The sequence below is a fragment of the Hyalella azteca genome, unplaced genomic scaffold (assembly GCF_000764305.2).
Source record: "Hyalella azteca isolate HAZT.00-mixed unplaced genomic scaffold, Hazt_2.0.2 contig14805, whole genome shotgun sequence".
Classification (NCBI taxonomy): domain Eukaryota; kingdom Metazoa; phylum Arthropoda; class Malacostraca; order Amphipoda; family Hyalellidae; genus Hyalella; species Hyalella azteca.
Window position 1 is genome coordinate 183,951 of NW_025944679.1, and position 15,240 is coordinate 199,190.

Genomic DNA, 15,240 nt, shown 5'->3' on the forward strand with positions numbered 1-15,240 from the left:
AAGAAAATGTGGTTTTCAAAAGTTTTTTATTTGTTTTATTCATTTGTATGACCTTCTCCAAATCTCTCGAGTAAAAATAAGAAGAACTGCTTATTTTCACCTGGGAAAAAATAAGAAGTAATATCTATTTTAACCTAGGATTTTATCACGTTTTTCTTTTTACAACGTTTTTTCTTTTTACCACGTTTTTCTTGACTTCGTTTCGTGTGTGTCTCATCAAAAATTCAAACCTTAATTTAGAGCACTTCTAAACATCCTAGTAAGTTGAAATTTGGCATGCATGTTTATGCTGCCTAACAATTCAAGATTTGATCATCAGAAATAATAATTTTGAAAAAATATATATATATATTTAAAAAAAACACTAAAAATTCACGGTTTGGAATCAAGTTTTTTCTCAAACATCCACACTTGCCAACCCTGTAAATTGATTTGAATTGCTAAAATTGCTAACTAAAAAGTAAAAATAAATAAATATAAAAAATATTTTTAAAAACCACGTTTTTCTGGTTTTTACAAAACTAAAAATAAGGAAATAAAACAAAAAAACTTTTAAAAACCACGTTTTCTTAACGGACAAAAAGAAAAACATTTACTCTTACATAACATTTCATAACATTTTACATAACTTAAATGTTATATATGAGTAAATGTTTTTCTTTTTTGTTCGTTAAGAAAACGTGGTTTTTAAAAGTTTTTTATTTGTTTTATTCTTGACTTTGTTTCTTGTCTGTCTGTCATCAAAAATTCAAACCTTAATTTAGAGCACTTCTAAACATCTTAGTAAGTTGAAATTTGGCATGCATGCTCATAATGCCTAACAATTCAAGATTTGATGATCAGAAATAATAATTAAGAATTTTTTTTGAGCAAAAAATTTAAGAAAAGAAAACACTAAAAATTCACAGTTTGGAATTGAGTTTTTTTCTTGAATATCTGCACTTGCCAACCCTGGAAATTGATTTGAATTGCTAAAATTGCTAACTAAAAAGTAGAAAATAAATAAATATAAAAATATTTTTAAAAAGCATGTTTTTTTGGTTTTTACAAAACTAAAAATAGTGAAATAAAACAAATAAAAAAAACTTCTAACACGTTGACTACAATTGCTTCATCTTGTACTATTATTTCATTATTTGTAATGTTTTTAAACAGGGTTGCCAAACAGTAATTTTTTCCAGACAAATTCTGTGATTTAGTTTTTCTCAGGTGCGTTTGCCGGCTAAAATTTATGATAGGGGTACTTCCTAATTAAATTTTAAATACTGCAAAAATAAAATGAATGGAATTTTTATAGTGGAACTTACAAATGAACTAGTTTATTTTGAGTTATGGGCCTTTTTTGGCCTTTTTTTCTTGGATTTGGCCAATTTTAGGCAACCTGAATTACAGTACCAATACGTCCTGGAGAAATACATTTCGTGGTATGCATATGTACCACTTTGTAGTCAATGTGTTAAAAACACGTTTTCTTAATGGAAAAAAAGAAAAACCTTTACTCTTACATAACATTACATAACATTTTACATAACTTAAATGTTATGTAAGAGTAAATGTTTTTCTTTTTTGTTTGTTAAGAAAATGTGGTTTTTAAAAGTTTTTTATTTGTTTTATTTAAAAATCACTTGGAAAATGTTGGTATCTCCCAGCAGTTTTAGGAAACTTTGACCAATATGATAATTGTTTACATTTCAGTTTGTTGTGATACTTTTCTGAGATTATATTATAGACAGCTGTGAAAAATATTGTAGGTGCACATCCCAAATTTAACTGAAGAAGAAAACATGACTTCATCTCATACTGAAAAGAGCAAAGGTGAGTTTTACTGAACTTTGTAGCAATTAACTTGAAAGAGATAAGCCATTTACCCCTATCCAGATGATTGATTGATCTACTATCCAGGTGATGGACTGATCATCTAACAAGATGATTGATCAATCACCTATTCAGATGACTGATGTCCTATCCATATGGTTGATCACATATCCATATGATTGAACACCCTGCAGATGATTGATCACCTATACAGAATGTTGATCAATCTTTTCAGAATGCTGATCACCTTTTCCGAATAAGGATCACCTATCCAGATAATTGATTACCTATAAATTATTGATCACTTTTTCTGATGATTGATCACTATCCAGATGATTGATCAGCTATCCATGTGATTGATTACCAATCCAGCCAATTGATCACCTATCCAGATAATTGATCTACTAATCAGACTTTGTTCTATCACCAAGTCAATATATCAAATCTAAAATCTGTGAGAGCACCACAGGCTTTCACTGAATACATTCTGGAGGTTTCAAATGCTTGATAAGAGGCACTCCATGCCTGTAGTTGGAAGGGAATTAGACTGATTGATCAAATCTGAGTTTTTAACCTATACTTTGCATATATATATTTTTAAATAACTTGTTCAAATATTTCTTCATGACTCAAATTTCATGACTGGGGATTATTTATTGTTTCTGAAGAAGGGGCTTGCTTGTATATCAAGACTGACTCATAGATCAGGTGATGATGAGGCCCATCTTTTTTCCCCAAGAATAAAATGACCTTGTCACATAATACATTAGATATTTTCTACTATGTATGTATATAATGATTTGAGTAGCTGAGACTAATCCTCAGGTTTTGTTGACTAAAAATAAATGTATGATGTCTATTGTGTACAAAGTACAAGGTTGGTAATTTTTAAATAAAAAATTTAATGCTGCTTCTCAAAGTAAAAGTATGCTTTCTGTATTTGGTATTATAATCTTCATTATGATTGCTATAAGTATTTCAAGATATTCATAATTTTATTGCAGTATAGGTTATAGCTCACTTATTTGTATATTGATATAGCACACTATCATGTAGCACACTGTATATTGTTGTACTTATTTGTATATGGGTGATATAAATATTTTTATGTGTAAACAAGGTCTATGCTGAATTTGTATGTCCTTTAACCTTCAAGTTTCCCTTAAATCTCCACAAGATTTAACCTATGTTTAATTTCATCTCCTAAGGCTCCTATGATATTAATTTCCACAGCACCACTAACAGTAATTACCTATAGAGTAATAGGAGGAATAACCTATTCTGTCACTATTGGTTATTACCAATAGTTAGGAGGTTATTTTCAGGGTCTTGGATCAAGTGTCATGCTGAGGATGTGAAAACAGGTGTTGTGCACCACAAGTGTTCACCTGCTGCTCGTCACTAACTATTCCACCATGTGCACTTGTGTAGTGAAATTGATCTATTCCTAAACATATTTACTCATGAAATTGAATCCTAAAGAGAGTGCTGTTCTTTCCAAAATTTCAATAACTTCTTCTGGAATTCATTATTAAAATTGGAAATACTTCTTTGAGCAAGCATGTTTTTTCTTGTGAAAAAGATTTGGTTAATGCTACAGTATAATCAATGTTTAGAAAATTTTTGTTCATTATTAATAATCTATTGTTTAGTTGAGGAGAGCATGTATGTATGTCATAAATGAAAAATTTTTACTTTTCAGGTTTCTAGGCTCATTTTAAAGGTCCAAAAGCCATGTTTGTATGTTCATTTGTTTGTTCACAACCATCAAAGAGCAAGTAAAACCTATACCTTAACTGATCACAAATATCAGTTTTTTGGCTCTCCTTAAAACTTGGAATTTTCATCTTAAAAACTAATCTCCTCCTATGATTTTCAAGCTACAGCTTTGAAGGATACACCATTTGTTTTGTAAAGACCTGATCTAGGGTACATCTGGTCACTTTTTCTGATTTATTTTTTATTTAGATTATTTATTAATAAAATGGGGGAGGGAAGGAGCCAAAATTGAAGAAATCAGAAAAATCACCAAAGAAAATATTTTTAAAATTTTATAAAGTGATCAGATGATTTCTAGATATACGGTAGGTAGTCATTACAAATCAAGTGATGTGTCTCTTGATGTTGTACCATGCTAATTAAATTTGGAGATAGATTTCACATTACCCATTTTTTGCCAATTTCTATGAATTTCATGTTTTCTTCAATTTAAAAAAAATTACATGAACAAAAAATTATTGATGTCTATTTTATACATGTGTATCAAGTTTCAAAATGATCAGTCCCTAAATACAAAATTTTTTTATGTACTGGTCCATGCTCCCCTCAAATTGAAAAAATTTAATCACATACAATTCTTCATGTGCTGTTCTTGCGTGGATGGTAGAACGATGCCAGTGGCAAAGCACAGATGTTAACATTTGATTTTGATCAGGATGCCTGCTGAGTGGCCTCTGCTGGCTGCTGGGTGCTGGTCTCAAGGTGTCAGTGCTGGTGGTGTTGCTGGCCCTGCTGGCCTCAGTGCATCAGCTCAGGACTGATGCGGATGATGCTTCACTCAAGCTGGAAATTGTGTTAGTTTCGTAATAAGCTGTAGAAATAAATAGAAAATTTTCATTACATTTTTCAACACATACGTATATTATTTATTTGCCTATAATCCAAACAAGTTAATCTCAAATATATTTTGAATTAAAATTTAACATGGCATACAATATTCAATATTGTTTACAATAGCAGGCAATATACCGTATGCAGTTTCTTAAAGCTAACCACCTGAAATATATAATTACATATTTTATGAACTTCTTACACATTATATGTATAGATAATCAAGGATGTTACACATTTTTATTTTAATTTAAAACGGAAATTAGGCACTGATTTACTGGTCCAGATTTTTCTGACAGTTGTATTTCTAATTGCTTTATAAATGTGTGATCACTATGATTAATTTTCCAGTCAGAGGGAATTGTTGGATGCCACTACACAGAAGCAAGAGGCTTCTCAAGCATTTACAAACCTACAGACAGAACTCAACCAGCTTCAGGTAACAATTTTGTTCTAAATTAATTGATTAAACTTGCATCAATTTTTTCTGCCACATAAAAGAATAAAAAATTGTACCCTTAATGTGAGTTATCAATACTTGTTCAATGTATTGCTAACAATATTCGTTTAAAACCAGTTACAAAGAAATTATTTTCTGTTAGGAAATCAATACATATATAAGTTGAAAAAAAAATGTTATTGGAACGCCATGAGACGATTCCTGTCTCCAAGGGAGAAGTATGGTGATGAATTGGAAATGCAGGGAATTCTCCAATAAAGCAAACTTAGACAAGAGAAAAGTGAGCTTACCTAAGGGACTCTGTGCTTAAGACCAGTAAGGGTATATTCAAATGAACAATTATATTCAATGATTTCAATTTATAGCAGTGCAAAATTTGAAAGAGATCATATTCCCATGCTAACCTTCCTATAACTAGACTGTATTCACAGCAGAAATATGCTGTAGAGCTGGCACTGGCATACACGTTACACTTACATAGTGGGCAAGATAAGGTGTGAATTATGGAGTTTGTACTGAAAATTAACAAAGAAACTGATTTGAGATTTCAAGTATCTGCTAATTATAGGCCTATTTCAGTTAATTCAATCAGTTCAAGATAAATGTCAATTTCTTGAAAGCAATATAAATATTTCTATTTCTTTCCTTTTAAATTATTGCTGGTAGATGTGCTTTAGAAGTGACATGAAAGCTGTTAAGAGGAATAAAGGAGTTAATCCATGCAATTAAATTAGAAAGGAAATAATGGCCTACCCAACTCGGCCATGTCAGGTTATCAATATGAGATTAATGAGTAGGATACATAAAGTGGCACGAAAGCTAGCAATAATGCCAAAATATTAATGTGGCAGACAACTTTAATGTCAGGCTGGACCAAAGAGATGAACTTTCATGCATTAAATAACAAATTAAGGGCACTTTCCATGCATTAAATTCAAACTATTTTTAGGGAATAAAAATTGAGCTATAGTTGCAGTAAAATGAACCTTAGTTAATCATGTTGTTTTGGTCACTTCTGTATATATCAAGCCTTCAAATCAATGTCGCAACACTTCGCCATTCTCCTACAAATCAACTAGCTAATAAACTTCTTATTTTAAGTGCCATCCATCAAATTAAAACAAAACAAAACTTCTTATACCTCAACATTTTTGGCAAATATTTGTTTTATTACTGCTGTTTATCTTGTCAATCTCATTTTTACTCTCATAACTCCTCTCTTTTCATTTGAATATTAACAACCTGCTTTTTTCAGACGAACCTGGCAACCAGCCGGCAGCAGGCACAAGATCTGCAGGTTCAGTTGAGTAAAAAGCTTGACTTGCAGCGAGATCTTGATCGGGCCTCTCAAGAAGCTAAATCTGCCAAGCAGAAAGTGCTTGTGCTTGAACAGAAAATTCAAGAGCTGGAGGTAAGTAACTGTGAATAATGAACACCACTCATAATGGTAATTAGGCTGTCATAGTAAGTACTTGGTACCTTTTTGTGATGGGATAGGGCTTGTATTTTTAATGACCACTCTTGTGTTACATAGCACCTGTTGCAGCTTTATTTCCTGGGGCAGGCTACTCGAGACTCAGCTTGTCTTGTGACTTTTAATTTAATCTTGTTGTGTTTCCTGCCCAAAATGTAATTCATGTAGAAGCACGTGGCAGTGAGGGATTTGTAGAATCATAACTTATTAATGTGAATTTAAGTGGTATTAAGAACTTTGATGTTAGTTTAAAATGTTAGCTGTTGTCATATTCACGTGTGTTTATTTTCAGGCAGCAGAAAGAATAAGGAAATTGGAGGAAGAGAAAGGCCCACAATCTTCTGCTGTTGTGCAGGCATTGGAGGTTTGATTATTTCATCTTTGAATTCTTAATATTCATCTAAATTGCCTAGTTTTAAAATCAGATATATATTTTACGACCAGTTTAATTTACAGACAAATTTTTTATTTATTGGATAAATCCAAATTATTATGACGGTTAGTATTCTAATGCATGAAATTTTAATAGTGATGGTAATCTTGAAATGTACCATTTTCAGAATTTAGGCTTCTCTGTCGCATTGGAATACTTAGTATATTAAAATGTCTTGTATATTAATTTTATTCTGTCACATGGGAATATTTTTACAGCAAGAAGTTTACCAGCGTCTATCATGGTAGATTTATTTTATATTGTTACCGAGTTTATCTGCTTCTCATATCCCTCTACTCAGAACGCATTGACATACATTATTTCTCACAATTTTATCAGAAAATATGGTCAATACTTTCAAAAAAGCATTTTATATCAGTTGTGTGCCATTTTTTCACGTTCCTCTTGAAGGTTTAGGTTTCTTTTTTTACATTATATATTATAATTCAATGTGTCATTTCTTCGTGACCTATAGTGATTTGTACCCATTTTTTTACAACTGCATTTATTTCAGAGTGAGAAGCAGCAACTGTTGAAGAAAGTTTCTGATCTTGAGGTTGTGATTGAACAAGGCTCTGTGAACACGATTGCTGCTGCAGAGAATGAAAAGAAATTGACTGAAGAACTTAAGCAAACCTTAGCCAAGTTCGCCCAGTCTGAGAAGAATAATGAAATGCTTCTCGCAAAAGCAAAGGGGCAGGATAAAAAAATAGAAGAACTCAGTGCTAAAATCAAGCAACTTGAAGATGCAAAAAAGGTAAGTTCATTGCAAACTTGTGCGTTTTTATTTTTTTTATTTTTTGTGAAATCACATTGATTTTGTCTGGCACTTCTGAGCGAGCCTTTTAACACATTGCTGTTATTTTCTCCATATAAGTAGACTATTAAGTTCCTTCTATAAGTGAAAATAAGAAGAATTTGTGTTACGCAGAAGCTCGTGCACATAACGGAAGAAATTAAGCTCGGTTTATTGTGACAGTTATTGTTTGATTGATTCCAGAAACGTTTCAAGAAAGTCGCACAGGATTTTATTGAGAATTATAAAATAGCTTACTAATTATATACCATGTGCGGTTTAATTTGAAAGTGTTCTTAAATCTTGTACTACACATGATACTCTTTTGTGCACTGGTGTGTCATGGCAAACAAGCCATAATTACATGTTTATTACTTGAGTTTGGACGCAAGTGCGGTAATGGGAAATTGATTCAGCGTTGTTCAGATTACCTGTTTGTATTTCATACGTTTTTATGACCGAGTGATCTCTGTTGGGCAAGAAGTGGTCCATCAAAAGTTCTTCAATCAACTACTTTTGATCAAAATTGTTCTTAGTTTAGGAATAAAAATTTTTTGTATTTTCTGTTTTCTCACCTATGCCATTCTGTTCACTCATTTTTCTATTCTGTTTCAACAGAAAGTGAACTTTTAAAGCAATTGTACTTCTCATGTGCACGTCGTGATTTTACTTGCTATTTCCTGTCTCATATTTTTGCATTTTCCTTCTTCTATTCAAGTTTTGCACTCTCCCCATCCGCTAAAGCCGCTCACTCACATTCAAATTCAATTAACACTCAAATTTCTGACGTTACACGACTATTTTGGTTTGTTGTTGCATACTGTATTTCTTTATTGCGAGGACTTGCAACTTTTCCATTTGTGTCTTCATGTTGAGAGGTGCTGAGTTTTGTATTAATATTGCCTATTTAATGTTACGTGCTTTTTATCACAGGTCTGAACTAAGACAACCTAACTGGACTCTTGACTGCTACACATCGACGTCTGTGTTACAACGCAATTCTGCTGTAACTCCGCTGTTGCAACGCACAAGTGATATTGTTGTGACATCCAATGTAGCAGTGTTGTAACATTCAACTTTGCAGTGTTGTAACACCCAACTTTGCAGTGTTGTAACATCCAACTTTGCAGTGTTGTAACATCCAACTTTGCAATGTTGTAACATCCAAGTTTGCAGGGTTGTAACCTGAAATGTTGACTGTTGTGGCATTAGCTCCCGTAATACTGTAGCATTTGTTGCAGAGCAGTCGGAATCAGTGCTGCAGCAATTTTATATTCAGGAGAAACTTTTTGTTCGAATTACATTATTGTAGAATGTAAATTGTATGTCAAGTTGCGTAAAATGTCCGAGATCGTTTATTGCATGGCTATTCAATGCTTGCTATAAAATTTTGTGTTTTGTATCTGACGTTTTCACATGCTTCGTGGCGAGAATTTGTTCTTGAATATTAGACATGAAATATCTCTTATTTTTGGTTGTTTTATGCAATACCGCGTGTTTAGCTGGTCAAGCCTTGAAATCTTCCATTATTACTAAAAGTTTGTTAGTTATAAATCAGAAATGTGAGGTGCATTGCTCAAAATGATTTTCTCTTTTTTTCGTGCTGTCATTCTGTACAGTGTACAGATTTTTTCTTCAACGAACATATGCTACTTATTTACCAAGCAACTGTGGTAATGATTGGTGCAAAAAAATATTCGTTTTAATTTTCTCATTGTATTAAAAAGAAACTTGATATTCCATACCACTGCTGAACTTGTATTATGTATTTCAAAATTTTGTTTGTACGTATTTTAACTTTGTTCAATAATATATTGATCGATTTCGATGTCTTGAATAAGTGATAATCCATCTTGCAGTGCCTTAGATCCGTCAGTTTTGTCGAAAATGGAAAGCTCTTATAAGATGATTAGAAGTGACCGGCTTATAAGAAATATCACTTCGGAACGAAACACTTGTGCTCTAGAATTAGATTAGATCCATTTTAATGCTAGTATAGCTTGTTATTTTTCCTTGCCAAGTGTGTTAGTTTTGATGATGTTCTTAAGCAATGTCTACCGACCCGTTGTTGATCTGATTGAGCATTTAATTTCTTAAAGGTACTCAAAACAAATTCAGATTGAATACATTTTACTGGGATTGATTGTGGATCAATTTGCGGAATAATGACCAAATAATCGATGCATGTGATAATTGAGGATGTTTAGTATTAGGGTATAAAATTTGTGTCAAGGTATAAATTTTAGTCATTAGGCATGCCAACTCTGTGGTACTTATTTGCTTAGAAACTTCAATAATTGTGTGTGCCCCACAGCCACACGGAAAATTTAAGAATTTGTTTGAACCGCCGAGTTTTTGTCGTTTTCTTGTTGAAATTCAACGTGTTTGTTGGAGTGACTTTAGGGGAATTGTGGATTGCTCGCGCCTCGCAGGTGCTTTTGTTTTACTTCAGGCATTTTATTCCATTTGCTTAAGTATAGTGAGTTCACTAACTTTAGCGCTGCATTCCAAGCCTCTCGCCTCCTGCCAGGTCTTTGCAAGCTGTCATTTTTCTATGGGATTTTGTCCAGTTGTTTGTTCCGATTTTTATTCTGTCTATGCTGCCTATGTCAAATTTAGCCATTAATTTAAGAAAAAGCGAGTTATTCGATGATCAAATTTCACAGTTGACAATACATTATGAATTTTCTCTTATTGTTCCTGCCCCTCGGTAACTTGATGCTGATTATCCTTACGATCAGTGTTAGTCTCGATACTTTCCGTCCAATGTCGATAATATTAGTGCATACCAGCTCCCCCAGTTGAGTCTGATTTATGAGCAACTTATGGCTACATAATTAAAGATTGATAAACCCCAAACTTATCATTGAACTGCGCACGACGATGGAGAACGGTAACTCAGGCAATAAACATATTGAGGATTTTTATGGTGTACATGACACGTTTCAAAAATTTTTGAGATGTCCTTAGCATGCGTCTTGATGAAAATTTTGTTGAACTTAATTCTGTGTCACGTGCATAGTGTTACATGGTTTATGCAATATGCATTAGCCAAGCAATGAGAAAGAATTTATTGATGCAAAGAAATTTCGTGCTTTAGCGAGTTCATTTATTCTGCTCATTAAAGGTCACCTCACCGTTAAGCGATTAGGTTGGATTGACGATTTTGAAATTGACGTTTCTTCTTGTGATGCTGGAGTCTTGCTCAATTTGTCTTCTTGCCATTACTCAGAGCACTAATTATCCTCTGAGACTGACTACGGAGTCATTTGCAATGCACGTTTTCTGTGTATTATGGAGTTATTTCTTGCTTTCAGTCACGATTACTTTAAACTAAAATAATGTTTTTCCCCAAAAAGCGGTTGATGATTAGATCCGATGCAGGGCTGCTCATGTCACGAGGTAAGTCTTTAATCTGATTATCCGTTTGTCTCTCCATTTTCTAACACGAACCTAAACTGGATTACCGACACACTGTTTTTGGGTTTTTTCCATGGTATTTATTGATGTATTCGCAAATAATTCCTCATTTCAATTCCATGGGATCCAGATAGCTGTATCGCGTACGACAAATACTTTTTTTCTATGTAAATTTGTCTAAATGAATGATATTAGACGATTCGCTAACGTTCGTCATCATATTGATTAGTCTTCAAAATTCCTGGTCATTGTATTTTATTAAAATTTGAAATTCAAGCTATGTGAAAACTACTCTGAATTACATGTAGAACACTCATCATTCGATTCAATCAGAGCCATGAAACTATGCAATTACAACATTATTGACATGATTTAACTTGTTCAGAGCGGCGCCTCCGCATCCCTGACCCTGAAGAAGCTCGTGTCGGAGAGGGACGAGGCTCAGCAGCGCTTGGACATCGCCCTCAAGGAGAAGGAGCAACTGGGCAGTGTGAAAGCTGTACGACGATTGACGATCACGTTAGCCTATTCAATGTCTTAAAAACGTTGAGTCTGTTTCATATGATCCGTGTGTTAATAGATAACCAATGACCAATTTCGATGTAATTGCGCAATGTGAAAGCTGTATGACGATCACGTTAGCCTATTCCATGTCTTACAAAACAATTTGTCTCTTTCATATGATCAGAGTGTTAATAGATTACCACTGACCAATTTCGATATATTTGCACAGAGCGAAAGCTGTATGACGATTACGTTCGTCTCTTTTGTGTTGAAAAATGTTGTGACCGTTATATATTAATTATTTTAGTGATATTAGAATTAGATAGACAACGATATATTTAGATATGAATGCATTTTCTTGTTTAGAAATGTGATTGATATTTAAAGTGTGAAAACAAATTCTCTGAACAGCTGACCTCTTCACATGGGCATTTATTTTTCGTTGAAGGTTCTAGAAGAAAAACTCGTCAAGGTTCAAAAAGAATTGGAGAAAGTCAGGATTGAAACGCGACCTGATTATGATGATGTCATCGATAGGAGGGTTCTCATCGACCAACGTGATACTCTTCTTGCCGAGAAAACAGTGAGTCGATATTATCCGAAGGTCTGATTGTGCATTCGATTAGGTTTAAAATCGAATTGTATTCTAATTAATTTTTGATCATAATCTGTGATTTTGATCAATTTTTCCGACCACTTGAATTTGTTATGAAGCCCGCAACAAAAGTGTTATTTCTTTAAAGTTACGACTATCATTCTGAATACGGTGGATCTTTCTAATCTTCAATCGTTTATTACGCTTCTCCAAATAACAAGCGTGATTCATAGCTTATGCTGCAAGTGCAAGTATGGTAGCATGTCAAATGTAATGAATGGTTGTCTAGTGACAGGCGGATTAAATGACTGCTTGACATTCATTTGGTGTAACATATGCTGATTCTTTAACCACCTGTGGCATTTCGCAGCTACATTTTCTATTCTAAGGTGATATCTGTAATAATTTTATTTTTTCATCACTAATTGATTCGTTAAGATACAATAATCATTACATTATCGTGAAGTAATTCCTTTTTACTTCAGTATTTAACACGAAATTCCGTGCTCCACTGACGATTTCATAAAGCTCCTTATGAGAACATCTATTCTCTCTCGTAAATATATCATCGAGATAATAACTGCATTCATCAGCAGTGCGTGCATACCGTATATTTTGTACAGCAACTGATGGAGCAGCTGCAGCAGTTGGCAGCGGCAGGGCAGCAGCCTAGCGACGGCGGAGACTGCACGGCAGCTGTCGCTCAGGAGAAGCTCAACACTCAAAAGCTTCTCGAAATAGAAAGGAAAACTGTAGAGGCGAGAACTATTAACTAGCGTTCATGTAAAGCCGGAACTATTCTCGGACATTACTTTCAGTTTTAGCAGATTTGATGGGCTAATTTGTATAAGATAAATTTTTGGGCAATTGAAAAAGAAATTCCTGTTGATATTAAATGATGAATAAAACATTCCTTAATTGGGTAGAGTAATCTGTTGTGTAAGTAAAGGAAAAGCCCACGACGCGGAGTATGGCTGGAGTGCATTTTGGAGAATATCATCTTGATATTTACTCACAAATTTTGAAATTTTCTCAATTGGCACGCCAGGTTATGAAGAGTGACATGGAACACACTGTCCGTTATGTCGTTGAAGATTTGGACAAAAAAGACCAACAAATCAATGAACTTACGCTTAAGCTGGTCGACGTCAAGAAGAAATGGATCGAGAGCGACCACGCCGCTTCGCAAAAAATTCAATCAATGCAGGTAAGAGCGACGATTCTTATCTGGCGATTGAGCATTTTAAAATTTATTTAGTGACGTGGAGTTCTTTTTAGTGAGTTCTATTTCGATTTATGAGTTCTATTTCAATTGTATTGAATATACAATACCGTGTAGTTTACGTTCATACAGTGACTAGTGTACATTTTAATTTTCACTAATTATCTGGTTCGTTAAACAGACGGAATTGGAGGAGTGTAAAACCTTAACAAAGGAAGCCTGCAATCAAGGCGACATCGCTGACGCTTGCGATTGCTCTGACCTCGTGGCATCTGAGATTTCGTCCCGTAATAAACTTGTTGAGCAAGAATTGTCGGGGTATAAGGTGCGTTCACTGTCGCCTTACTTAGTCGGTAAAATGTGCGCTGTTGATGTGTAGATTACATAGGGTTGAGATATAAACATTATGCCATTTGAATCCAATTCATCCAAAAATTTTGAACAATTTGAAACTTATATACCAATATATTTACCTTTTAAAATGATATTGTTAAGAAATCTAAACAAATTATTCGTTTACGATTCATCAACGGAAGATTGAAACCGGTTAGATGAAAATTCATTCAGAATGACTTCACCGACAACAAATGAAAGATCGAACTTAAGCCATGATCGTCGACGATATTCTCTAAAATTCGGATGCATGTTCTAAATATTTTTGTGTAGTCATATTTTGTATCTGGAAAGAACTATCAGTTAATGGTCATCCCTGAAATTTCGATTCACAACGTTAGCCAAGCCTTCATACTAGTATAAGTTCTTCACAGAAAGAGAAAAAAGACTTCGAGGCCGCGATGCGGCAGATGCTCCAGGATCTGGACGTCAAAGATGATTTGATCAAGACGCTCACCGCAAGATTGGACGCGTCAGAGAAAAAATATCTTCAACATCAGGAAGATGTTAATGCCGTAAAAGTAAGCGTTTTCTTTATTAGTCTTCGTAATCAACCAACTAATAGTAAAACTAAAGTTTTTACATTTGATGCATTTCTTTGAAATTTAAATATCATATTGGTAAAGTTTCTGTATGTAATGATTTGATTCCAGAATACAGTATAACATCATTTAGTGGTGTCGGCTTTGAGTAGGGAATTTAGTCCTGTCTCCGATTCTTCACCACCTGCTGATTTAACTATTTTCACAACCAGTTACGGGTTTTAAACTACAACTCGCAGCCCTAATCTATGCAATCTTAACCAATAGGCCACCCAGAGCTATTCTATATGGCAAAGTTTTTCTCTGTTCATCGTGCATGTTTTATCATATATTCTCATATCTTGTTCGTAACTAAATTATGTTTAATTACCCCCAGGCGGAAGAGTGAGATCTCGGGTCTCGTCAGTTTACAAACAGACCGACGGCGACAATGTAAACGGTTGATGACCTCTTATATCGCACATCTGTTGCCGACGAACGTCCAGTAATTTTGTCCATTCAATATCCATATTGAGTTGAATTGAGTGGAAGTGTAATTGAGTGGAATCCATTGAATTAACATTTTGATATTCGAAAATAAACAATAAATTTTTTGTGAAAAAGGAACTTTTTTCACATTCTAAAACTGAAGTCATGGTTTCGGCGCCTTTGTTCAACTGGGTAATGAACTGAAATTAATTAATTTACCAACCACTGGGTGAGACGCTTCGCTTCACCATGCACTGATATCTAACTGAATCATGCGCAAGGATCTTCGCGGTTTACGTGTTGTCTTGGATCTTGGAGCTCCCTTGATAAGCCAAGCGATCCGATGGGAGTGAACGAGCCTACAGGTCGTGCAGAACCCTGCTTTGAGACTCGCCACCGGCTGCTTCATGATGACCACCGGCACACAAGGATAGGGTTCCTTCTCTTGCCGCTCACCTACATCTCGCTTGCTCGCAGTTCCTGGCTAGCGTGCTCCAGGCCAACCTTC

The 15,240-nt window shown here is 34.3% G+C and overlaps 1 protein-coding gene across 2 annotated transcripts; it reads left to right on the forward strand.

Annotated features, from left to right (window-relative positions):
* The first annotated feature begins 1,638 nt into the window (after nucleotides 1–1,638).
* LOC108664467 (myosin-2 heavy chain) lies at nucleotides 1,639–14,817 on the forward strand. 2 transcript variants are annotated; one of them, XM_018151056.2, is made up of 13 exons: nucleotides 1,639–1,815; nucleotides 4,250–4,388; nucleotides 4,777–4,864; nucleotides 6,141–6,296; nucleotides 6,652–6,723; nucleotides 7,307–7,549; nucleotides 11,394–11,507; nucleotides 11,961–12,095; nucleotides 12,731–12,865; nucleotides 13,156–13,314; nucleotides 13,511–13,654; nucleotides 14,097–14,243; nucleotides 14,641–14,817. In XM_018151056.2, the coding sequence occupies exons 1-13, from the start codon at nucleotides 1,785–1,787 to the stop codon at nucleotides 14,650–14,652; spliced, it is 1,575 nt and encodes a 524-aa protein (XP_018006545.1). In that variant the 5' UTR covers nucleotides 1,639–1,784; the 3' UTR covers nucleotides 14,653–14,817. The 2 variants fall into 2 exon arrangements, with proteins under 2 accessions (XP_018006545.1, XP_018006546.1); XM_018151057.2 differs by lacking the exon at nucleotides 13,511–13,654 and having other exon boundaries at nucleotides 1,640–1,815; nucleotides 14,641–14,815.
* Nucleotides 14,818–15,240: the final 423 nt, after the last annotated feature.

Bases quoted from the DNA above. Each gene is read 5' to 3' on its own strand.
- LOC108664467 (XM_018151056.2), top strand. From the start codon at position 1,785: ATGACTTCATCTCATACTGAAAAGAGCAAAG. The intron at 4,389-4,776 runs GTTAGTTTCGTA...TTAATTTTCCAG, and splicing joins TCACTCAAGCTGGAAATTGT to TCAGAGGGAATTGTTGGATG. The intron at 13,655-14,096 runs GTGCGTTCACTG...AGTTCTTCACAG, and splicing joins AAGAATTGTCGGGGTATAAG to AAAGAGAAAAAAGACTTCGA.